A 27329-nucleotide genomic window follows, 5' to 3' on the forward strand; every position below is an offset into this window, starting at 1 on the left:
TTTTTAAAATTTCGGTTGATTGCAACACTAACTTTTTATTTTAGCAATAACGATTCGTAAAGCAACAGTTAATCCTTCCTTTTATGCAGTTCACCTTCAAATTCATTTCTTAAATTATATTTCAACAATGAAAATTTCTATCACTAATTAGTTAATTTAACGACTGTTAGGTCTGTCTAGCGTCTTTAGAATCGGTTATAGTGTAATTGTAATTCGGAGAGATGAGGTCGAGGATTCGCACAGGATTATGTGGCAAATTCCTTATAATTGGGGATCCAATCAATCAACAGGATTCGAACAGACTTCCGCCTGTAGTTCTGTACTTCCTATTAGCATAACCGAGCGATGTGGCTCATGCGTTACGCATGGGACTCGCATTCGGGAGGTCCGTTGTTCGATTACTGCAGACCGACCAACCTGACTGGTTTTTTCGTGGTTCTATTGGAAGTTGGAACACAATGCGAAACCCTTATTAAGTTTTACGGTTTTCCAAGAAAACTTCCACCTTGTTGTCAGCTCATCTTCCTAGCATATGAAATACATACTTTTCTGGGATTCGTACTCCTGATTCCTTATAAAATAGCCATGTCTACACTGTGTGCAAGTGAGAGCGTAACTACCTTCTTCTCTTTATAAAATGTAGTAATTCGATTACAATAGGGGCCAGTCTTCTGTTTCGACCGCTGTAGTTTTGCAGTTGCAGTTTCTGTACTGAGTTTGTATATGAAGGTTGTGTGTTTAGTTTGATGAAGGGGAAAAAAAAGTTTTCTGTGATTTGTGAAAAGTGTAAATTCCATTATGTCATATGAGAATTTGAGAGGTAAACTCGGTGAAACATTTGGATTTAAATTGAACGATCGTGGAGAAGTGCTTGACAGAAAAAAGTTTTTTCGTGTTTAGTGATGCAGGAAACATTGTTACTAAACTTAGAGCGGCACTTAATTCGTAGCATGTGAATGCACTCACATGTTTAAAATCATGGATGAAGCAGTATTAACTAGGTGAGTCTGCATACTTTTTGTTACTTACGTTTGTCCCAAAAATTCTCGGAGAAATTGACACAAATTATAAGCCTCATAATAAATATGTTAATAAGTAATTAAAATAGTTGTTTTGTAATATGAAATGAAATGATTAGCCTAAAAAATGTCCCGTTAAGGGCAAAGGCCTCCTCCTATAGAGGGAGAGCTCTATTTGTCTCACGCGGTGAGCTACTCCGCGTAGGAGTGGAATTGTTCACTTGGTTCACATTCTGCACAGTTTGGTATTGTTCGCTTGTTTCTGTCGCACTGGTTTTAGTCGCTGTTCACTTGTCGTCTTATGTTTTTCCAGTCTTCCCTATGTCTTGCTCTGCTTGACCAATGGCTTCCTACTCGTTCACTGAAGAGATCGGCCCATCTTCGTCTTGGTCTTCCGGGTGATCTCTTGCCAATGCGGGGATCCCATAGTTTGCATCCATCTTCCGTCTCTAAGTCGTGCAACATGGCCTCCCCACTTCCATTTGGTGTTGGTGGCTTGCAGTGCTGGATCTTTAATTGCTGCCATCTTTTGTAGCACTTCGTTTGGAATTCTGTCCCTCAGTAATAAGCCTAGTATCTTTCTCAGCATCTTTCTTTGGCATATTTGGAGACTGTTACGAAGTTTGGCAGTAAGAGACCATGTCTGGCACCCATATAACAGTACAGGAGTTACGCAGGTCTCCAATATTTCTACTCTGAGTTTCTTGCTGAGTGTTCCCTCCAGTACGATGAACTTGAGACTCCAGAATGCCTTCCACGCGAGTGAAATCCTTCGTTTTATTTCCTTCTCTGTCTTCTGATGAAAGGAGACTAGCTGTCCTAGGTATACGTATTCAGACACGTATTGTAGTTTTGCACCATCAATTATTATGGGTGACTCCGGCCCGTTCGACATTACCTGTGTCTTGGTCATGTTCATCAGGCGGCCTGCTGATCTGCTGGTGTCGCATAATTCTTGGAGCATTAACTGCAGTTCTCTGGGTGATTTGGCGAACAATACGACGTCATCAGCAAACCTTAGATTGTTTAGTCTGCTGCCGTTGATGTTTATTCCACAATTTCTGTTCGAGTTCAGTTTGCGAAAAATGTTTTCTAATACACTTGTGAATAATTTTGGGGAAATTGGGTCTCCTTGTCGCACTCCTCTTTTGAGCCCGAATGGTCGTCCTTCGATCTCGGTTTTCACTTTGGAACAGCTTTGATTATACAGTTTATTTAGTATCGTGATGTATTTGTTGTCGACTCCCTGCGTATGTAATGCTTGCATTACACTCGAGTGTTCAACCGAGTCGAAGCTTTGCTATAATCTACAAAGGCCAGGTATACTGTTTGTAATATAACGATACAATATATACAGATATACAACATTTAATACTTATGCTTATCACCGAACACAAGTTAAATTTAACAATAATTGTGTATTACAGTATATTAAAACATTTTTTCAACTAGATCAAAACTTGATTAATCTATCGATTAAATTCAAGTAGTTAATCGATTAAATATTTTGATCGATCAATAGCACTAATTATTACTAAAGTCTGTGTGATGTATCTTGTCTCACTGTGAAAAAAGACAGAAAGGAGATCTGTCTTACTTCGTCTGTATTGTTATGCCAGTGAGGAGTGAAGCGATGCCGTCCATCCATCCAGTGGCGGAAGGGACCAGTTGATACATTCTGTAGCGCAAAATAAAATTACAAAATATCTCTATTCGTACTGTGAGCTTGTCTTTCACGAAATTGAGTTCCGGTAGCCTGTACAATAACAAGGTTTTGAAAGGAATTCTGAAAATTTACAACCCTCCTATAATCTCCACCCTCATTTGAAGGGACTTGGTTTTATTGCCACTGAGACAAGATAAACCTTACCAGGTATAATTTTATTATTATTATTATTATTATTATTATTATTATTATTATTATTATTATTATTATTATTATTATTATTATATAGTAGGCCTAGTTATTGATGCAATAATAATAGTAATGATTTACGTAAAATATTGTTCAAGCAACGAAAAAGTATAGTAAAATACGTAAATATGTCAGCATTTTTACAAACGTAATCAGTGGGATGCGTATCCCGCGTTTCCCTGGAGGTACGCGTACCATATTTTTAAAACTGCTCAACTTAAATATGATGCTTGCCGATTGCACGAGACTTGCTCCGCGTGTTATACTGTATCTAAGTAGGGAAATATTGCTTTTCTCCTATATCGATGAAGCAGTGTAAAATAATAATAATAATAATAATAATAATAATAATAATAATAATAATAATAATAACTCGTTTAATTTAGACTTTATCTTATATTTAACTCTCATAAAATGTTATTTCTTTAACACGAGTAGTAGACTACAATAGTATTCCATTTCGCTAAAAATTCATTTTTGTATTGCTTGAAAACTATGCTTATTTTTTTTTAATATCATGTAAATTCTAAGTTTTGTGTAACTGCCAGATTTCATATATAGGACATACATGATATGTAAATTTTTAAATGAATATTTATGATGAAGTATGCGTTCACATATCATCCTACGCTTCAGATATTCGATATATCTAACATACAGTACGTTGTTCCTACCCATCCACCTGAATAATTACTTTTGATTTGACATTCATATGTGACGGGAATCAAGTTAAGGCCCCAATTATTATTTCTTTCTGCTTGTCTGTCTCTGGAATACTGAATGTTAAATATGAAATAATTATTTAATTTCATGTATTGAATACAATATTTATTACAATTTTTAAATTTCCATACGTTAATTAATAACGTAATATGCATTCTTTAAGCATAATTTTATATTACAACTAATTTAATGAGGAGAAACTCTTCTGACGCTCGAGCTAGCAGTGGTTTGTTACGGAAACTATATTTGCCTGTTTAAAAAAAAAAAAAGCTGATGGAAGATTATGTGACAACAGAGAGAGAATGTCTCTTTTCTCCATCATGTGGCGTAAGTGACGTCACAACGTCACTTTGGGCGTGAGCAGCGAATAATTTTCTGTTTGGTGCGGCCGATTATTTCTCTGTACGGTCAAGAATAAAATTTTTTAAATGTGGGGATGCTGCTACCGGAAGTAGGGCATGACAACCGAAGTTTCGGAGATCACGCCCCCTCGCCTTTGATTTGACTGGTGTATAGTGAGGGTCACATAAGAACAGTTCCTAAGCAGCAAATATTGCCGTCTTGCCAGTGTTGCCAACTGTTATCAGATATCACACGATCCTACGTACTAAATGACTTATTTACGTATCGTACTTTATGTTGGAAGGTTATTCTAAATAATTCAATAATTTGTAACATATTTTCGTAGGCAAACTATACGGGAAAGGGATCAACATGTCAAATATTTTGTCTGGCAATACGAAATTCATTGGTTTGACTAAACAATTGACTCGTGAGACCTAACCTAAAAATGTATTTTGTTTGACCACGTGAAATTATTAGTACTAACTCCGAAAACTTACCTGACTATAGTCTTGAATTATAACCACAACGCAACACATAAAATAACTAGACCTATTATGTATTAATATTAATACTGATATTAATTAATTATTAATATGTTCAAATATTGTCGATATTTGTCTCAGCTGCCAACATACCAGTTACAAAATCACTACCATTTGTAGTATTTGTAAGTATCGAAATTCGAAACTAAGTTGGCAAAAGAAAATTCAACTTGCAAACTATAAAATCACCACAATCCACTAGCATATGTAGTAATGGGGGGGGGGGGAGAAATGGTTAGGTTTCACCCTTAGGGTATGAAGTAAGCTGACCCGGACTATACTGGGCGAGGGGAACAACTACATCTGTTTAATAGTGTCTCCATGTGACTTAATTTAGGAGAGACTGAGAAGGAGAAACCATTCAAGTTAGAAAAATATCAAAATTGCATGCCTATGGCGAAGAACACGGGGATTGCAACAAGAGTTACTAGAAGGCTGATGGATGTGACTTGCTGCACAGGTGCTGATAACGAAGCTGCGTGCCACCAACAACGCTGAGACGCAACAGTACAGAAAGGCGACGAAGGCGCTGCTGGTCTTGATCCCCCTGCTGGGCATTACGTACATCCTTATCATCATACGACCCCCTGATGACGTCTCCGGCGCCATCTACGACAACATCTGTGCAGTGCTCCTCTCCACACAGGTCAGTACATGACAGTCAAAATTATTATTATTATTATTATTATTATTATTATTATTATTATTATTATTATTATTATTATTATTACAACCAAATAGGTCACATCTTGATAGATAAACGGAGACATACTAGTATGGTAGAAATTCGAACTTTCAGGGGTGCAGACTGTAATTCTGACCATTATTTGGTAATTGGAGAATTACAGACGTGGACAAATTATTAACAAAATTGACGATTTTTATGATAATTCTGTTTACAAAATTTGATTTTTCAATTTAGACTACAGTTGACAATTTTGCATATTTCTATCATTACAATAGACAGAAATATGCAAAAATGTCAACTATAGTTTAAATTGAAGAATTAAGTTTTGTAAAAATATATAATAAAAATCTTCAATTTTGTTAATAATTCGTAAATTAGCAAAAATGTCAACTACAGTCTAAATTGAAGAGTCAAATTTCGTAAAACTGTAAAATAAAAATCTTCAGTTTTGCTAATAATTTGGAAATATCCAAAATGTCAACTGTATTCCAAATTGAAGAATCGAATTTTGTAAAAATATATAATAAAAACCTTCAGTTTTGCTAATAATTTGTAAATATGTAAAAATATCAAATGTAGTCCAAATTGAACAGTTAACTTTTCTAAAAATATACAATACAAATCTTCAATTTTTCTAATAATTTGGAAACACGCAAAAATGTCAACTGTAGTCTAAATTGAAGAATCATATTTTGTAAAAAAAATATATAATAAAAATCTTCAATTTTGCTAATAATTTGTCCACGTCTGTAATAGAAAGACTATCAGCGAGTAGAGCAACAAGTTAATATTACTAAATTCAATATTTTGAAATTAAAGGAAGAGGAAACTAAGCAAAATTATCAGGTCGAAATTTCGAATAGGTTTGCCACTTTAGAAAGTTCCGACGAAGTTGAGAAAGAGTTAGATGTTAACAGCGTGTGGGAAAATATCAGAGATAGTATCAAAATTGCAGCTGAGCAGAGCATAGGTTATTATGAAACTAAGAAAAAGAAACCGTGGTTTGATGAAGATTGTTGCATGGTAGTAGAAAGAAGGAAACAGGCAAAATTGAAATTCTTACAGGATCCAGTTGAGGAGAAGAGAGATAATTATTTCAATGAAAGACGGGAAGCAAGTCGTACACTTAGGAATAAAAAGAGAGGTTACTTGAAGGAAAAACTGAATGAGGTAGAAACAAATAGTAAGAATAAAAACATTCGAGATTTATATAAGGGTATAAAGGAATTTAAGAACGGATATCAGCCAAGGGTAAACGTGATCAAGGATGAGAATGGTGACTTGCTTGCAGACTCTCCATCAGTCCTAAACAGATGGAAAAACTATTTTGTGCAACTACTAAATGTACATAGGCCAAATAGAAATGATCGGGACGAAATTGAAATACAAACTGCTGAGTCATTTATACCCGAATCCGCGCTTTCAGAAGTCGAAATTGCGATAGAAAATCTGAAAAAGTACAAGTCTCCAGGTATCGATCAAATTCCAGCAGAATTAATACAAGAGGGTGGAAATGCATTATATAGCGAAATTTATAAACTTGTACTTGCTATTTGGGAAAGGGAAATTGTACCAGAACAATGGAAGGAGTCCATAATTGTACCTATTTTTAAGAAGGGGGACAAAACCAACTGTGGTAACTTTCGAGGAATATCACTTTTGTTGACGTCGTACAAAATTTTGTCCAATATTCTTTTGAGAAGATTAACTCCGTACGTATATGAAATTATTGGGGATCATCAGTGCGGTTTTAGGCGTAATAGATCGACTATTGATCAGATTTTTTGTATTCGACAGATAATGGAGAAAAAATGGGAGTATAAGGATACAGTACATCAGTTATTCATAGATTTCAAAAAGGCATATGACTCGGTTAAGAGGGAAATATTATATGATATTCTTATTGAATTTGGTATTCCCAAGAAACTAGTTCGATTAATTAAAATGTGTCTCAGTGAAACATACAGCAGAGTCCGTAAAGGTCAGTTTCTGTCTGATGATTTTCCAATTCACTGCGGGCTAAAGCAGGGAGATGCACTATCACCTTTACTTTTTAACTTCGCTTTAGAATATGCCATTAGGAAATTTCAGGATAACAGGCAGGGTTTGAAATTGAACGGGTTACATCAGCTTCTTGTCTATGCGGATGACGTGAATTTGTTAGGAGAAAATCCACAAACGATTAGGGAAAACACGGGAATTTTACTGGAAGCAAGTAAAGCGATCGGTTTGGAAGTAAATCCCGAAAAGACAAATTATATGATTATGTCTCGTGACCAGAATATTGTACGAAATGGAAAAATAAAATTGGAGATTTATACTTCGAAGGGGTGGAAAAATTCAAATATCTTGGAGCAACAATAACAAATATAAATGACACTCGGGAGGAAATTAAACGCAGAATAAATACGGGAAATGCGTGTTATTATTCGGTTGAGAAGCTTTTATCATCTAGTCTGCTGTCAAAAAATCTGAAAGTTAGAATATATAAAACAGTTATATTACCGATTGTTCTGTATGGTTGTGAAACTTGGACTGTCACTATGACAGAGGAACATAGGTTAAGGGTGTTTGAGAATAAGATGCGTAGGAAAATATTTGGGTCTAAGAGGGATGAAGTTACAGGAGAATGGAGAAAGTTACACAACGCAGAACTGCACGCATTGTATTCTTCACCTGACATAATTAGGAACATTAAATCCAGACGTTTGAGATGGGCAGGGCATGTAGCACGTATGGGCGAATCCAGAAATGCATATAGAGTGTTAGTTGGGAGACCGGAGGGAAAAAGACCTTTGGGGAGGCCGAGACGTAGATGGGAGGATAATATTAAAATGGATTTGAGGGAGGTGGGATATGATGATAGAGACTGGATTAATCTTGCTCAGGATAGGGACCAATAGGGCGCAATGAACCTTCGGGTTCCTTAAAAGCCATTTGAAAGTAAGTATTATTATTATTATTATTATTATTATTATTATTATTATTATTATTATTATTATTCAACGAAAATTTATTTCCCTGTGTTCTTATAGATTTTTACCTAATTCTGATGATTATAAATATGAGATTAACTGCAAATATTTTAATTGCTGTAGTTTACTTGCCAGACGGCAAGATCTTGAATATTTATTTTTTTGTAAAGTCATTAAGGGTGATATTGATTGTGAATCTTTCCTAAGCAATATCAGTCTTCGTATTCCTGCTAAGGGTTTAAGATTTCATAAAATGTTTTACAATAGAAATTCTAAATCTCTCTCTCCGGTCTGCAGATGTATAAAAAAATGCTAAATTGCATGGATCTAACTTGGATCTATTTTAATGTGTAGTATATAATTTGGAGTTTTATGTCAGTTTAATTTATGTATTTTGTTTAAATATGTATTTTAATATTATTCTCGTTACCTTTTATATTATTTTGTTGTTTATTAATTTACATGATTCCATTCATTTTCAATTACGATTACTTTTAATTGTCATTATTTAAGTATTTTAGTCATCCATTTTATTCCGTCCATCCAATGTCATTATTGTCGTTGTATTATAATATTCTCGTCATCTTGCATAGCTTTGTAATACTATTTAGGCATGATTCCATTCTTCATTTGTATGATTCCATTATTTCATTTGTAATTATCATTTTATTTAATTGAATCGCCCCATGCAGAAAGGGCTTCAGTCCATTAGGCCTAGTTTTGAGAAAACTAAGAAAAACATTCTGTACGCTATATTCCTTTCTGCATAGAACTCTGAGCCTGAGCTTCAGTTTCTATCTTTCCAAGCATTGGGCTGAATACCTTTCTGCACAGACCGATGGAGCCACCCATAAAGATATGATTTCCATCGATATCTCGTTTTTTTTTTTTTTTTTTTTTTTTTTTTTTTTTTTTTTTTTTTTTTTTCAAAATTTGTGACTGAAGCCCTTTCTGCATGGGGAGATTCAATTGCCATTATTTTAATTCATTGTGTTTTTTATTGTAATTTATATCATTTCTGATGTTTTTGTTATATTGTTTGTGCTGAACTGTAATTAGTGACTGGCTGTTGTACAGCACATTAAATATAAGTAAATAAATAAATAAAATATTATTATTATTATTATTATTATTATTATTATTATTATTATTATTATTATTACCTTACTTATAGATATTACAGATTGTTTATAAGTCCGGAAAGGAACCATTTCAATTCTTTAAATTCTCCTGAATTATTTTTATTTACATATTATATTTTCTTTAGATGTAACAGCTACAAATTTTGCTCCCCTTGACATCCGAGTCCATTCCGTTCTATGTTTATTATGCCATCTCCTAATATTTGCAATTTAGGCAGTGGTAAGTGGAAGAAAAATCTCAAGATTTTTATTTCACTGTTATAAATCTCTCTCCTCAATACCACCAAAAGGAGCATGGATTAGGCCATTGCCCTGTTCAGTCCCCATATTACACCCGATTCTTTCATCTTTTCATAGAACAGGTAATGTCTCTTCGTCATCTCGATCTGTAGATTCATAATTGATTTATAATTCTGCCAGCTAAAATTTTCGTTAAGCATCCAGAATCATTCTTGTGTACTTTATTATATTCGTAATATAAGTGATATTCAACTGATTTCTTATTCCCTTTTTACAATCTTACGAGTAATTTGTGGAGGACCTTACTATACAGTTGCAACTGCATTCCACTCACTTGTTTTGTACTCAAACGTCCAACTTTGAGATCCATATAATGTTTAACTTTACACAATTTATAATACACAGTTCCTCTACCTACTTTTTTATTTATTTTCTTCGATAATGTTACTTGGATGAAGAAGTTTCTTAAATGGGAGTTGAAATGCTACAATTTCAATAATTATTTTGTTGAAACATTTTTTATTTGTTATATTCTCTCAACTTTATAATAAATTAGAGTAGACCTACATGTAAAGAACTCAAAACACACCATAATGATGATTGTGTACGGTTAATTTTATGGACTTAATTTTATTTCTCTTTCTATACCCACAGGGATTCACAATAGCGCTATTTTACTGTTTCTTGAATACGGAAGTGCAGAATACAGTGCGTCACCATTTGGAGCGATGGAAGACAGCCCGCAGCCTGGGCGGGAGCCGTCGCTATACATACAGCAGCAAGGACTGGTCGCCAAGGTCCCGCACGGAGAGCATTCGGTAAGTTCATCACACTTGCCGTAGTAGCATTGTTTGCATACTAACCCCGCTGCCTTGCGAATGACTATACAGTGTGTTTCATTTTAAGTGCAAGCAGTTCATTAGTTTCACATTTTCTTTTGAATACCGAACGTATAAAATTACTATATAAAAACATTCTATAGCATATAATTTATTTTTATTTCATTGTTTTTCTGTACAAATAATTTGAATATACCTTATGATCTTTCACTTGAAGGTCATACTAATTTATTACGATGTAACGTTGATTATGTAAATTTGATTATCGATGTCAGTCGACTGTGGTTACGATACTTTTCACGATAGTCAGAACAACATTTTTTTTTTCTGTAGTTGTTAAATATTAAATATGCTCATCCAATTCTTTATTATCATAACATAGAACTTTTTAGACTATATATAAATAAGTCATTATTAAATTACTCTTTAATAAATCTCACTCAGTTGCATAAATACATTCACTTTTCAAGTTTTAAAATACACAAGATTTGTTAATGTTATTGCAGTAAATATTCTCAAAATATGACTAATCGCTTTTTTTTTATTTTAATTGTTATACATCAATTTAGTGCAGCGTATGTAATGAAATTTCATTTAGAAATTTAACTTTGGTGTCTTAAATTAAATTTAAAGCTTTTTACATAATACATTCATCAGATGGAAATGCATATGAAGCATTTGTATTTCAATTTGTTGATAAACTGTTCAGAATCGAAAAGAAGTTACTTGTACAAAACAAACGCACGTTTTGGGTGAAATTATATTTTCAATTGAAAAATGTTCTTTCAGTGTACGATTTTAAAACTTCCGAGCATTACTTTAAATTGATTGTTTAATCACATCAGTGGTAATGAGTCAAATGATTTTGTAAACTATATGTTAACTTAATTTGAATATAGATTATATTTTCAGTTAGTGGCTTAAAATATTAATTGTTTTTGAAAGGATTTTGAAAATACTTTTCTAGAAGTTGGTTAAAAGTATAAAACCTATAAGACAATAAGTGTTCCTAACATAATTCTTTGAGTACAAGCAGTAGTAATAATAATTATTACAAAATTACTGCATTTTCTACACAGCAGACTGAATTTTTTACAATAAATTATTGTAGTAAAAATGTATTTTTCAGAACTTTCATACATGAAATATATTAACGATGAACATGATTGTTTCCAGATATCAGTGGTTTTTTATTATGTTAGTTATGAATTTATCCCAGTAAATTGAATATCAAAAATGTATTTCTTGTTACTTAGTGTAATAATTTGGTATTAACTCGCTTTATTAATTTTCAAATTGAGCTTTATGTACTACCATGTGATCTCAGCTTTAGATAAATTAATATTTATTTCATATAACTCTAAACCTAAGAAACATTTTTCTTTCTGTGTACTGATTGTATCATATAATATGTTTTAGTGGAATATACAAGTGTATATTGACACATTTTTGGTAGGATCTGTTTTCTGAGCTGTAAATCGAAAATTGGCATGTACACATCGATTCATTTAACTCGTTGTTAAAACATCAACAGATGCTACCCACAGCACGCGATTTTACCAGTACAATTGTATTTATGTTTGCGAGTCTATTGACAGGGGTGGTGAACTAGATACGCGCGCAAGTAGACCTCAAAGATCAGACTTTGCGACCGCATTATTATTTTGTGACAAATGGTATAATATAGTATGCAATTTCGCGTGGGAAATGTTTGTTTGAAGTTCTTTTGGAATAACAAGGAAAATGGAGCAAATTTTCTATTTACTAAAGACATTAGCTATACTTACAGAGTTTAGCGTAGGAAGACTAGATTTCAAAGAGACTATTGTTTTTTTTCTCGTAACAAAGTCTACAAATTTCTCCGAATTTTGAAAACAATATTAAGTTATTCGTTATAATTTATAATATATAATTCATTAGATTGTACATTTCGTTTTGAATTATTCTTTTTATTGAGAAACTAAAACCAACATAACATAACATAACATAACATAACATAACATAACATAACATAACATAACATAACATAACATAACATAACATAACATAACATAACATAACATAACATAACATAACATAACATAACATAACATAACATAACATAACATAACATAACATAACATAACATAACATAACATAACATAACATAACATAACATAACATAACATAACATAACATAACATAACATAACATAACATAACATAACATAACATAACATAACATAACATAACATAACATAACATAACATAACATAACATAACATAACATAACATAACATAACATAACATAACATAACATAACATAACATAACATAACATAACATAACATAACATAACATAACATAACATAACATAACATAACATAACATAACATAACATAACATAACATAACATAACATAACATAACATAACATAACATAACATAACATAACATAACATAACATAACATAACATAACATAACATAACATAACATAACATAACATAACATAACATAACATAACATAACATAACATAACATAACATAACATAACATAACATAACATAACATAACATAACATAAGAGTGTAGGAGTTGAACAAATAACTCTACTGAGTGCCTGAAAACAGTAATGTACTTTTCTTGGCCTTTTGAATTGTTTATAAGTTGTGAGATGAATTTTTCTGTCTAAAACCAGTTTCCTTGGCAGAGTTGTACTGAAGTAATGTACTACCTCACTTTGAGAGCTAATAAGATTAAATCATTTGCTTTCATTCGCTTATTGAAGTTCATTTTTGAGGTTATAATGCTATAATTAATTAAACCATTCTGATACAGCATTTAGTGACATTTTTGCCAAGTAGCGGACCCTTATAAAGTAAGAATATTCAACTTACAGGATGAATTTGCGATATTGCCCAATAACGTTTCAGAACCGCATTAAATCAACCAATCACAGTTGTGTTTCTTGATAAGACGCTTTGTAAAGCAGCGACTTATCTGATAAGAAAGACAATACTTCAGTATCAATCACAGAAAATCAAGAAATGCCAAAAAAATTTAACTTTGAAAATTGCGTTTTAAATAACTGTAACTTGAAATAATAAATAAATCTTTCGTGTTTTTATTCTGTTAATATAAAATTTCAGTTTATTTTACTTTTGAGGTTAAGTATTGTTTCGTATTTCCGCTCTGTGTAGTTGGCAATAATATTTAGTATGCCGTGATAGATAGCAATTGTTTTTTAACTTCCTTAAAAGGAGACATAATAATGTCTTATTGATGTGTTTTATAATAATTATTATCATTTACGTAAATAATTCGGTTGTGCAAGTTATTTAATTTTATTCCTAGAATAATCTTATTAAATTGCACTCGTGGTTCCATCTTATAAGCATCATTTCACGAGCCCTTCATTTATCAATAAAATGAAACAGCGCTCCTGGAATTATTAGAGATAATTTTCTTTCTGTGCAACTCTGTGTAAAAGATTAATATCACAAAATGGAATTTCGTATTATCTAGTTCACCACCCAAATTAAGTTACGAAGTGTTTAGTATTCCTTCAGTACAGATTTTGAAAGCTTCCATTTGACAATAATGTCATGCCGTGCTTTAATGATTGCTGTACTACTTTCTTTGGTGGCCTTTGGATTGTATTCGCTGAATGAGGTGAATACTCAAGCGATTGTTGTGTTTCTGTATGTTTGTGTGTTACTGTTGCATGATGAGCTTTGCCAGTGTTTGGCGTCTTGGCGCTTGGCTTGTATACCTTGTATGTACTAGGACATTTATACGTGAATTTTTAAGTGTTCAGGCAACTATAAAATAGGGCCTATAACACTTTTAAATTATTTAGTTTGAGATGTTTTCATTCTTAGGATTCTTTCCCTGTCTCAGGATATTCTGTAAGTTTATTGACTTCTTGTTTTTATCCTTTAATTTCGTGAAAGTACTAACGTTGACTGATAGCTATGATAGCTGGTCGGTGAATAGAAGATGGAGCAAAATAGTACATTATACAACGAGCCTATAATGTTAGTGATTAAGACGCGAGTATGTTTATGAAACGAGCGCAAGCGAATTTCTTAATTTTCATACGAGCGTCTTAATTACCATTATAGGCAAGTTTCATACGACTTTTTATGCTCGACCATATTTCTAACTTGAAATTATTCATAAGTATTCATGTTATTCTTATCTGACTGGGGAGCGGAAGTGACCTTGTGCAATATCTCTTAAATTGTGAGATGTGCGCAGACGCAAAAGTATTGATTTTTTCTGAGAAACAAATGTCATTGACCTTGATATAATCTAGAGAATAACATGAACATTAATATTGCTATAACCTGGAAATTGATTTAAAATTGAAAAACGAGATGACAAATTGAATTTATTTGAATATTATTTACAATTAACGCTAATTATTATAGTAACAGAACATAACCTTCTGCGACAGTATTGGATTTTCAGCCTCCGCGACGTTTCGCTAGTTGTCTTTCGATTGCATATCGGAGAATAATCTATACTTGCGCTTTCATATTGCTTTCTGATTGGTGGAAAACCTGAAATTTAATGAATAGGTGTACTTTAATGAGGTCCATTAAAGGGCTGCTACCAGGTGTATAGTCGAGCATAAAATATTAATTAAAATAGAGAGTAGAAAACGAAACTGGTACAAGCATATATTACGAACGGACGAAGAGACATTGCTAACATCTCTCAAAAATTACAAATCAAAAAGAGAAAGAAATGTTCGACGTCCATATAAAATGGGTAAGATTAATTATCTTGATGTAGTTGCCTATGTTCTGAGTAATGGCGGTAGCAGAGTTATTAATGTTGTGTGCATTCACGTGAGTAGAGCTTAAAAAATGTACAAATCACCATCCTTATGGTCCGTTTCAATGAAATTGTTTCAGGAGTTGATTATTCAAAGCAGGTATTTCAATATTAAATATTAGCATATTCATTTACCATTTACGCATCACTTACACACTAAAAAAAAATAAGCGTGGTTAACGAGCCGTGTACGTGAACATGCGCAAAAAAATAATTATAAATTTGCTAATATTTTAAGTGCAAGTGCACAAAAAGTTGTAGCGTTAATTTGTTGTATTTTTTCGCTATTACAATTAATAATTAAAGAATACTTTAAGGTTCGAGACATGACTTTTAAGTAAATTGTATTTTCTTTGCTCAGTTTTACATACTGTATGAAAACAAATCCTTATTTTCAAATTAGTGCACGCATTGCGAGACAAATTAAGTACACAGCTGAAGTTTTGTTTAAGACCTTTAGAGTTATTTTATTAACAACTATCACTTTCTTACCTAATTTGTTTTTCAAAAGTGTGCGCTTATATTCATATATGCATACCTAAAAGTATATTTTCACATAGTATTCAAGCTAGAAAAATCTGTACACCTAAGCGTTATGTCTCACACCTTAAAATACTCCCAAATGTTTTATTATAAGATTGTACAAATTGCATCAAAGTATGGTTACAACTTTTTGTGCAACTGCAGTTTAAATTTTAATATTATTAGATATATAAGCCAAGATTTAAAGAATATTTTAAAAATTCAAATGAAAAAAATTTCTTTTGCACAGCAATAAGAAAAGAAATATGAAGTAGTTGCTAAAGAGTTAAATTAATAACGGAAATAATGAGTAAATTTGTTTGGAAATGTTCAGAAATTATTTGCGTCTTTTTTGTGGAATGAATGACAAATAGCTGGGTGGACAAGTAGTAACTATGGATACGCCACCACAGTTCCGGCCTCTTTATTATTCATACTTTGGCCAAGTATCAAAACAAGAACTGTTTTTTGCCTTGATCTGTGGATTATTGCTTGGAAAAACAACAGAGAAACATATTAGATCGACCGTTTTTAAAGACTGAATGATCAATAACGCTATAGTCTACACATTTATACAGGTTCAAGAACAAACAATATTGGCGTTCTGCTAGTTCTTTATGCACTCATATTTTATTGCCCAAGTTGATATATATGATTATCACTTCTTTCCGTATTCCCAGAGTATTTCAACCTTTCTTTATATTTATAGGAAAGTCAATAAGGTCTTCATGATTAGAATTATCTAGTGTACAAATCAGAAGCGCGTACCGTCGTTGTTCCTGCAATAACTCCTGTGTATGTATGTATGTATTTATTTACACTGCAAGTGGGCAAGCACCCGGTGGCAGTGGTATACACAATATAAACAATACACAATAAAGAAATGATAAGCAATATTTACAATACACAATAGGCCTACAATTTTATACACAATACAATAAGAATACACAATATAATTTAACACAATAATAATAAAACATAAATAAAGTACCTAATTTTACATTTTTATGTATAGGCCCTTCATAAGTTTCAATAGTCTTTCACTTTACTCTCATCTCACTCACTGTAGTGGCACTATGACGGATTTCACTGACACTTTAGCACACATTTCATTGACACTATAGAACACATTTCACTAACACATTTCACTGATACTATAGAACACATTTCACTAACACATTTCACTGACACTATAGAACACATTTCACTGACACTATAGAACACATTTCACTAACACATTTCACTGACACTATAGAACACATTTCACTGACACTATAGAACACATTTCACTAACACATTTCACTGACACTATAGAACACATTTCACTAACACATTTCACTGACACTATAGAACACATTTCACTAACACATTTCACTGACACTATAGAACACATTTCACTGACACTATAGAACACATTTCACTAACACATTTCACTGACACTATAGAACACATATCACTGACACTATATAACACATTTCACTGACACTATAGAACACATTTCACTAACACATTTCACTGACACTATAGAACACATTTCACTGACACTTTAGGACACATTTCACTGACACTATAGAACACATTTCATTGACGCTATAGAACACATTTCATTGACACTATAGAACACATTTCACTAACACATTTCACTGACACTATAGAACACATTTCACTGACGCTATAGAACACATTTCACTGACACTATAGAACACATTTCACTGACACTATAGAACACATTTCACTGACACTATAGAACACATTTCACTGACACTTTAGGACACATTTCACTGACACTATAGAACACATTTCATTGACGCTATAAATTATCACTGATCGGAACTATTCACTGCACTGTAAAACCATAACTTCACTGACTCACCTCGCTTCACTGATACAACAGTTCAAATAAGTCAAATAATTACATCCTTATCCATACTTATAAACAGAACTACATTTAAATTAAACATTTCTAGCCTAAGACCCTCTTACACGCTATTTTTAAATAATTTACAATTGAAACCAAGGAAGTAACTAGTCAGGATAAATAAATACATGTCACCTTAAAAAATTAAATGTTAAATGTCGCCTTAATTTTAATTTGCACTTTATACACAACTTTTTAAATTATTCTTGAATCTCCTTAAGGAAGGACAGCCCTCAAAGACCGCTGCAGGTAGGTCATTCCAATCATTTATAGTTCTATTTAAAAATGAGAATTTACCTACATCCGTTTTCTGTTTCCTATATAAAAATATAAAATTTTTCAGTAGGAAGAAAAAACACATTTATTCATCCTATGGCAGCCGTACATAGGAGACTGTGAATTCTTACATTTTCGAAATAAAGAAATATAATTACATATAGGAGATTTTATTATTTGCTCTATCACTATTTAAGTTATTTAATAGAGCAAACATCTTAAAATCGATAAATATGTCACACAGGAGTTATTGCAGGAACGACAATTTGTTTTTTGGATAATTTTGATAATTTTTAAAAGTCGGAAAACATTTTTGGGTACGTTACAGAATAGATGGGATCAATAACTGATAGCATCTAACTTTTTATCTTTATTTTACTTAATATAGGACATTTCAGAAATGGAAATAATAGATGTGTTCTTCCAGCAGCCTTGACTCTGGCTTGTTGTACATGTTGATGCCACGGAAGCTTCTTATCTAAGTTAATTCCGATAAATTTAACATTCTTAATCAATTGTATTTCATGGTGATCTAGTGTAAATTTGCACGAGGATGTTTGTGCCACGTAGGAAAGATTACTCTTCGCCCTACATATACCTTACTTAAAATATGCCATTTCTGAAACCATCGTATTAACAGACTTCAGATACCGCAAAGCAAGAATTTAGACTTTTACTTTAAAGTACACGGTTATCGGCATACATAAATGTTTTATTAGAATTGGATGATGTAATATCAGCAGGGAAAGGATTTATATGTAAATACATATTTACTTATAAAGCTAATATAATTTATATTTTGCATTATCTTTATGTTTCACAATGTGTAGGGTTGAAAAATCCTACTTTTATTTTCCATATTTTTCCATATTTTAGAGTTTAGTACATATTTTCGTTAATTTCCATATATTTTCCATATTTCATATAAAACAGTCCATATTATATTAGGTTTAACAATAAAACAAAACAAAATTCCATTAACTTTTAAAAATACATTTCAACAATAGAGATTTAAACACATGTTCAGTAATCCCTTTAACATCAGAGTTATTTGAAAATTAGCAGTCCTATCAACAATGGGAAAGTAAGTTACAAAACTGTATTAATTTAATTTAAAATTTTTAACAGACTTCAGTTGTGCAGCTCAACAGTTAAATGCCAGTCAGAGTACACATAGGTTCAGTTTTGTAAATCATACTATAAAGACGGTAAATATGCCAAAAGTACGTCATTCAGTCAATTTAAAATCAAAACTAACAAGTTACATTTCAGAATTTAAAGAAGATGGTTTATCAACTGACAATAAAATATTATTTTGTAATTTGTGTCAGTGTGCAGTATCATCTACACAAAAGTTCCTGGTGCAACAACACATTACAACTAGTAAACATCAGGCCAACAAACAACTAAATTCCAAGCAGAGACAATTGTTTTTAACACAACCAACAACATCGAATGTAAGATCTGAGTTTAACATCGACCTGTGCCGTTCTCTCATCTCTGCTGATATTCCTCTCTACAAACTAAAGAATAAGGTCTTCAGGGAATTCCTTGAAAAATATACTCAACATACAATCCCGGATGAGTCAACACTTAGGAAGACGTATGCTCCATCCATCTACGATGAGACAATACAGAAGATAAGAGATGAAATTAAAGATAGTTCAATTTGGGTTTCCATTGATGAGACTCCCGACAAAGAAGGTAGACTTGTTGGTAATGTAGTTATCGGTTTGTTAAGTGAACAATATTCTGAACGAATTCTTTTACATTGTGATGTTCTAGAAAAGTGCGTGATGTTCTAGAAAAGTGCAATAACAAAACTATAGTTAAACTGTTCAACGAAGCTATGGGTATCCTGTGGCCAAAGGGTATTATGTACGATAATGTGTTATTCTTTATTAGCGATGCTGCCCCTTATATGGTCAAAGCTGGACAAGCATTATCTGTTGTATATCCTAAATTGACTCATTTTACTTGTGTGGCGCATGCATTTCATCGTGTGGCAGAAGTGGTCAGAGACAATTTCCCTAAAGTAGATTTGTTGATTTCATCAGTGAAAAAAGTATTTCTCAAAGCTCCCAGTAGAGTTAACGTGTTGAAAGAAATGTACCCTGAAATTCCATTGCCACCAAAGCCAATTTTAACTAGATGGGGTACATGGCTAGAAGCAGTTGAATATTATGCCGAACATATAGACTCTATTAACAATGTTCTCCTTGCATTGGACTCTGAAGATGCAGTCTCAATTGATACTGCGAAAACAGTTACCTGTGACATAAGTGTGAAGAATGACTTAGCTCACATTCAGCATACATTTTCATGCATCATAAAAACGCTCAAAAGTCTCCAAAATAGGCACCTTTCACTATCTGAAAGTTTTGAAATTATAAATAGTACTGTGGAACAACTGAATCGTGGTAGAGGTAAAGTTGCAGATGCAGTAAGAGCTAAGGTGGACACTGTACTTTCAAAAAACCCTAGATATGAAGAACTACAAAAGGTTGTTGCTGTGATGAGTGGTGAATCAACAGTGAAGATTAACTTGGACTTATCCCCAGCAGACATTGTGAAATTGAATTATGTACCAGTTACTTCTTGTGACGTCGAACGCTCTTTTAGTCAGTATAAATCTATCCTCAGAGACAATAGAAGAAGATTCACTTTTCAGCACTTGAAAGAAATGTTTGTAACCTATTGTTATGGTAACAGACAATAAAAATTGTGTTTTGTTGAAACTACATTGGAAGATAAGGTACGTCCATTATATTTTTTGTTTAGTTTGATTAAAATGTACCAATATTTAACGTACATAGTTATTTTTTTATAATTTTAAGTCCATATTTAATTCCATATTTTGGTAAAAATCCATATTTAATTCCATATTTTGGTAAAAATAACTACATATATATTTACATATTTCATATATTTTTAGTCCATATAAATCCGTTCCCTGAATATCAGCTTATAAAGACATTAGAGGTAGAGTTAAGATTCATCATATTATCTGATTACATTTAAAATGATGCATATAGAGTGTTAGTTGGGAGGCCGGAGGGAAAAAGACTTTTAGGGAGGCCGAGACGTAGATGGGAAGATAATATTAAAATGGATTTGGGGGGAGATGGGATATGATGATAGAGAATGGATTAATCTTGCTCAGGATAAGGACGGATGGCGGGCTTATGTGAAGGCGGCAATGAACCTCCGGGTTCCTTAAGAGCTAGTGAGTAAGTAAGTGACAAATATATTATTGTATTTGTATTCCTGGTGTTGTGGAAGAGAAGGTCTGATGGCCTTAACTACACCAGAATGAATAAATAAATAAATAATAAATATACAGTAGTATATTCTTTGGTATACATTTCACTGATTTGCACATTTTATCTTGTACGTATTTTTCATTTCGTTTTAAGGGGAGTATTTATTTATTTATTTATTTATTTATTCATTCATTCATTGATCTGTGAATGAAAGAGGCGTTTGGTGGATGAGCTGTAATGCCAAAATGTATAACCTGTACAAAGAGCCAGATATAGCTAAAGTGACTAATGCCAGTAGATCCAAATGACTAGGACATTGATTTAAAGCTGATCTCAACAACCCGTGTGAAAAAGGTCACTTTTACTGATCTAGTTTATATTACAAGGAAAGGAGTAAGACCACTTGCACAATAGCTTGACGATGTAGAGAGCAGTTTGAGGAATTTCCGAATAAGGCAGTGGAAAATATAAATAGTTGGATAGGTATAAATATAGAAAAAGGAGAGGGATAATATTGAAGGACTAACTGAGAAGAGTGTTGGTGGAATTATGAGCCAAAACGGGAAAAAGAAACTAGAAAAATCTTCACGAGATATGAACTCATACCCTTAGTCATCGTAAGTGAGCTGCGCTACCAAAGCGGCTGACTTCTTAATTCATCTGTCATCTTGGGCAAAGACATGGAGGGATCATGGTAGCAGAGATAACTGTACCCACGTTTTTAACAAAGTTTTCCGAAGCCCTTGCTCCTTTCTTAATCTAGAGTAATGCGAGACAGTCCATTGTAAAATTATCGTTTTTATGTTTACATAACATTAAAAGTAAAAACGAGATTACTGAAATGGGAATGTTTGAATGTACAGTAGGTATTATATTTGTATCTAACCTCTCATTATATCCTTTATGATATTCGTTCATCTCTCCTCCCTGCTTAAGAAATTCATCTCGTTAGCTTGTCCAAAATAGTTGTCACGAACTAATGAAGATGAATGGGTGTGCTGAGGGAAGGAGAGTTATTGAAAGCGCCTGTGCGAGGTGTACGAACTTCGTAATACATCACGTGCTGTGCCGTTAGCGCGGCCTTTCTATACCGAAGCTAAGACTTTGTCATAAAGAAGCTGTAAAGAAAAACATCTGTAGCCTACTTGATTTGGAAAAGACAGACGATACATTTCCTTATTACACACTCAGAAAAACTCGTCACATTGTAATTGTAGAGTCGGTTTCTGCCTCCAGCTGCTACTCTTTACGAAAGTTGATTATGTATAGTAATGCTAAATGACAGTATAAGACATTTCGCTGCTACGATTAATTATTATTTAATTAATCCATTACTTTAATAGAAGTTAATTATTTAAATATTAAATCAGGTAATTAATTATTTGAATACAAATGTGATTTAGTGATATTGTAAGCAACGGCAGAAATAAGTTCTTAAATTACTTACAATAAATATTACAATATTCGATTCATTGGTCTGTTCTTGGTTGGTTGGCTGAGTGGATTAGTTTTGTTCGGTCGGTTGGATTGGATAGATCGGTTGAATTGATTGCTGATGTAGCTCATGTATGTATTTATTCACACTGCAATGGGTATATACCCGGTGGCTGTGGTAACTAATTACACTCAATAATGACAATTAATAATAAACACAACTAATAAAAAATACAATTAATTAATAATAATACTAATAATAATAATTACTACTACTACTAATACTACTACTACTACTACTACTACTACTACTACTACTACTACTACTACTACTACTACTACTACTACTACCACTACTACCACTACTACTACTAATAATAATAATAATAATAATAATAATAATAATAATAACAGGGAGCATCCTAAACAAAATGAAGCACGATCACTTAAAATAACATTCAAAGTAAATCTAATTTGTATCTTAATTCTAAGTTCGAACTAAAACCCACGAGTATGATATGTTCATACCTGCACAAGTTCGGTGGGTTGATTGATCTGAATGATTTGTTGTTTGGTCGATCTGATTGATTGGTCAGTTGATCTGATTGGTTGGTTGGTTGATTGGTTGGTTAATCTGATTTATTTATTTATGTATTTATTTATGTATGTATTTATTTACTTATGTATTTATTTATTTATGTATTTATTTATGTATTTATTTATTTGTGTACTTATTTATTTATGTATTTATTTATTTATTCATTTATTTATTTATGTATTTATTTATGTAAGTATTTATTTATGAATTTATTTATCAATTTATGTATTTATTTATGTACTTATTTATTTATGTATTTATTTATGTGTGTATTTATTTATGTATTTATTTACTTATGTATTTATTTATTTATTTATGTATTTATTTATGAATTTATTTATTTATGTGTTTATTTATTTATGTACTTATTTATTTATGTATTTATTTATGAATTTATTTATTTATGTACTTATTTATTTATGTATTTATTTATTCATTTATTTATTTATGTATTTATTTATGTATATATTTATGTATTTATTTACTTATGTATTTGTTTATGTATTTATTTATTTATGTAATTATTTATTTATGTATTTATTTATGAATTTATTTATTTATTTATTTATGTATTCATTTATTTATTTATTTATTTATGTATTTATTTATTCATTTATTTATTTATTTGTTTATGTATTTATTCATTTATTTATTTATTCATTTATTTATTTATGTATTTATTTATTTATTTATTCGTTTATTTATTTATTCCTTTATTCATTCATTCAGTCATCTATTTATCTGTCTGTCTATTTATTTATTTATTTATCTATTTATCTATCTATCTAACCATCTATCTATCTATTTATCTATTTATTTATTTATTTATTTATTTATTTATTTATTTATTTATTTATTTATTTATTTATTTATTTATTTATTTATTTATTTATTTGATCGGTTGCTTGATTTCATTGAGTGATAGGTTTGCTGGTTGTCTAGAATGATTGGTTAGTTGGTTGATGTGATTGAATAGTTTGGTAGGCTAATTGAATGATTGGTTGTTCGACTGGTCGGATGATAGAAAGTAGGTAGTATTGAATTCGTATATTGAGTGATTCAAAAGTTGTGATGAAAATGGAGCTGTGGAAATATAACATTTTTCAAGCAGGAATAAACAAAATGCTGAGTCAGTACCTGTAATGTTAGGAACTGCATTGCGGATATAATCATATTTTGTACCTTACGTCCTGCAGGAACGTTTGAATAGTGACATATACAACTTTTTGCAAAAGATTATTCCATAGCTGTTAGAAAGCATGCCGCTTACCGTGTATCGGCAGATGTGGATGGAACAGAAGCACCAGCACGCTGTCTTACTGTACGATACTTTCTAAATCTCTCACATCCCGAGCGTTGAATCGGAAGAAGAGATCCGATTGAATGGCCAGCCTGCTTCCCTGATTTGATGTCTCTTGATTACTTCTTTTGGAGGGTTATCAAAAGTCTCGTTTACGAGTCCCCTGTTGAAGACTCAGAATCTTTTCTAGCCACGATATGCAGCATCTGACGTGATTCGGAAGATGCCTAATGTATTTGAGAGAGTGCGTCAGAGTTTCTTTCGACGATACAGTGTCTGCACTGAAGTACTCGTGGTAGTCGCAGTTCCAACAACTTTGTTGTAATAATTTTTTTTTATAATTATGCAATCTTTAACTACTTATATTTGCACAAATTGATATTACTCCTTCGGAATTTTTTCCATCACTCTATAATTCCTAACATTTATAGGCTTTCACTAATTCAGGATTAGGCTACTTCTTAGACTATGATTTTTTCTTGTAAAATTGTTATATTACAGCATCTCTGGAAGCTCCTTGCATTTGAACACAACCTTTTCAATCATCCTGTAGAAATGAACGTTGTTTCACCCTCGTTTTTCAGAGTTCTATAAATGGTTGTACATTTTCTGAATGTAGCATCGGAGTGAAATATGAGCGTTGGAACATATTCAGTATGGTTAAGTACTCTTTGTCCCTTGTGGCAGCTCACGAATGGTGAGAAGATATATAAATTTATCCAAAATTTATCTATGTACCATATTATCACTTGCCTCCAGCTTCAAGAGACATTTTCAGAAAAAGAGCCCTAATAAAGAAATAATTCGTCCGACAGTTTTGGTAAGAACTTGTACACTTTTGCACACGACAGTTCTGGCAGCACTCCAAAACAAAAGAAAGTAGCTTGTGCCCCATACAATTAAATAAGATAGGAAAAGAGCTTTAACAATGCATTTCCGGACTTGTGTTCACATAAGATATTACCATCCTCTATACAGTTTCGTTACATCCTGTATAATATCTTTATAAATACGTCTGCAGGAAACTACATGCTCTTTATATTCGTTTTATATGTGTTACTTCTATAATGCATGTGATGTTCATCTGCCTATTAGTGCCTGAGTTTATTTAGTGTCTTCTTAACGAGTTATCTGTCAAAAACCTCAGTACATATGTAGCCTCTATTCTTTGAACTATTTTCCCGTCATAATGTACATTTCAGACCAATTATAGTAAACAGTATAAGTTCAAGTATTTTTTTAAGTTTCGACATAAGCAAGAAATTTTCCGACATATCTTGTTTGAAAATTGTGAAATCTTAAGGGATAAATCACCGAAAGAACTAAAGAATCTAGAAAAATTCCGCAAGAAATCGTTGAAATAGCACTCATTATGACTAACCAAAAAACTAAAGAAAGTCTCTCATTGAGATGCGATTTTCTTCTACTGGGTGTTCAGTTCAAAATGTGTCGTGGCTCGCTGTATGTCGTCATGTGGCTAGCCGATGAGCCTAGAGAATTCAATCTTCCTACACTTCCGCAGAGGCGTATTACATAAATGCGAGAGAAGTTGCCTAGCAAGTACGGCGTTCATTCTGAAGATTACTTACCGATACGTACGGTAACGCCAGTAGTGGCAAGAATGTGAACTGTTTGGAAACAGGTACTGAAGTGAGTTTTTTTTCTTACTGTCGGGATATGGGGAGAGGGTTAAGACGATTACTTACGTATTTGTTGACATTAACTTGGTCACCATGGACACGGAGCATTTTGATTTGTATTGTGGAATGTTGCAGTACGCAATCGATGATAAGAAATACCCTGCGTACGACTTGCCCGCGCAAAACACAGTTCGAAAGAGGTTATGGTAGCACACAGACTTTACAGACCGCCATCTGTTGCTACGACATTCAAGTTATACCGTACACGTTCTCAAGTTCAGATTGAACGCCTTGATTAATAGGCAACTTCTCTGACATAAAAGCTGAAACTCGCTTCAAATCGCTGACTCACAACAGTGACGTCATGACACACTTTGAAATGAACACCCAGTATAATCCATGAATCTACAAGTATATGCATCTCCCTGCCTCACAGAATCTTCCTGCGAACGAACGTAAAACTCTAACGTGAGATACCGTCAGCTGAATTAGGTTTAAGTCTCTTTATATATAATTTACAGCTTTCGAGGATATGGATTTCAGGGCAATAGCTTTAAAGCCACTAATCTCTGAACATAGTGACGTAACGTACTTCCCCTGAGGTCAATGACGTGCACAGAATGTCGGTCTCATTTTATGTAACAAGGCCTACTGCTAGAAAGGTTCCGGAAAAGTACTATCAAAACCCAGAACCAATTCCAACTCAACATTTTAGCGTGCATGGAAAGTCCATTTGTTAGAAATAAAAGTGTGTCGTAAAAGCTAATTGTTAAATGGTTTAATTCAGTTCGCTTCAGATACGGTGAAAGAAAAAGTTTTCAAATGGCTTAAATACGGGCGAAATGTTAGGACGTTTCTGGCACGGATTGCAGCTGAAGAATTAATTAACTGCGTGGAATACTTCAGAGTTTTGTGACGTGTTGCAGGCTGGGGAGTTGTAATATTTTCTATTTTATACTTTATACTCGTTGAGTATTTTTCACCAAACTTTGTCTTGACATCCAGTCTAGTCGTGTGACACGATCTGTGCGAATTATGTCGAAAATATTTATTCCTGGAGATATATCCATAACTTTCATTACCGCAAGCAGGAGGAAAAACTGACCATTATTATAAATACTAAATTCACTTC

The 27329-nt window shown here is 32.5% G+C and overlaps 1 protein-coding gene across 1 annotated transcript in view; it reads left to right on the top strand.

Moving 5' to 3' along the window:
• Positions 1-27329, top strand: part of Dh44-R1 (Diuretic hormone 44 receptor 1) — a 1227197-nt gene that overhangs the window by 1096214 nt on the left and 103654 nt on the right. The window contains exons 12-13 of the mRNA XM_069844580.1: positions 5005-5190; positions 10244-10407. Of these exons, the coding sequence (XP_069700681.1) occupies positions 5005-5190; positions 10244-10407 (350 nt within the window). The remainder of the gene's footprint in view (positions 1-5004; positions 5191-10243; positions 10408-27329) is intronic.

This window comes from Periplaneta americana, chromosome 13 (genome assembly GCF_040183065.1).
Source record: "Periplaneta americana isolate PAMFEO1 chromosome 13, P.americana_PAMFEO1_priV1, whole genome shotgun sequence".
Classification (NCBI taxonomy): Eukaryota; Metazoa; Arthropoda; class Insecta; order Blattodea; family Blattidae; genus Periplaneta; species Periplaneta americana.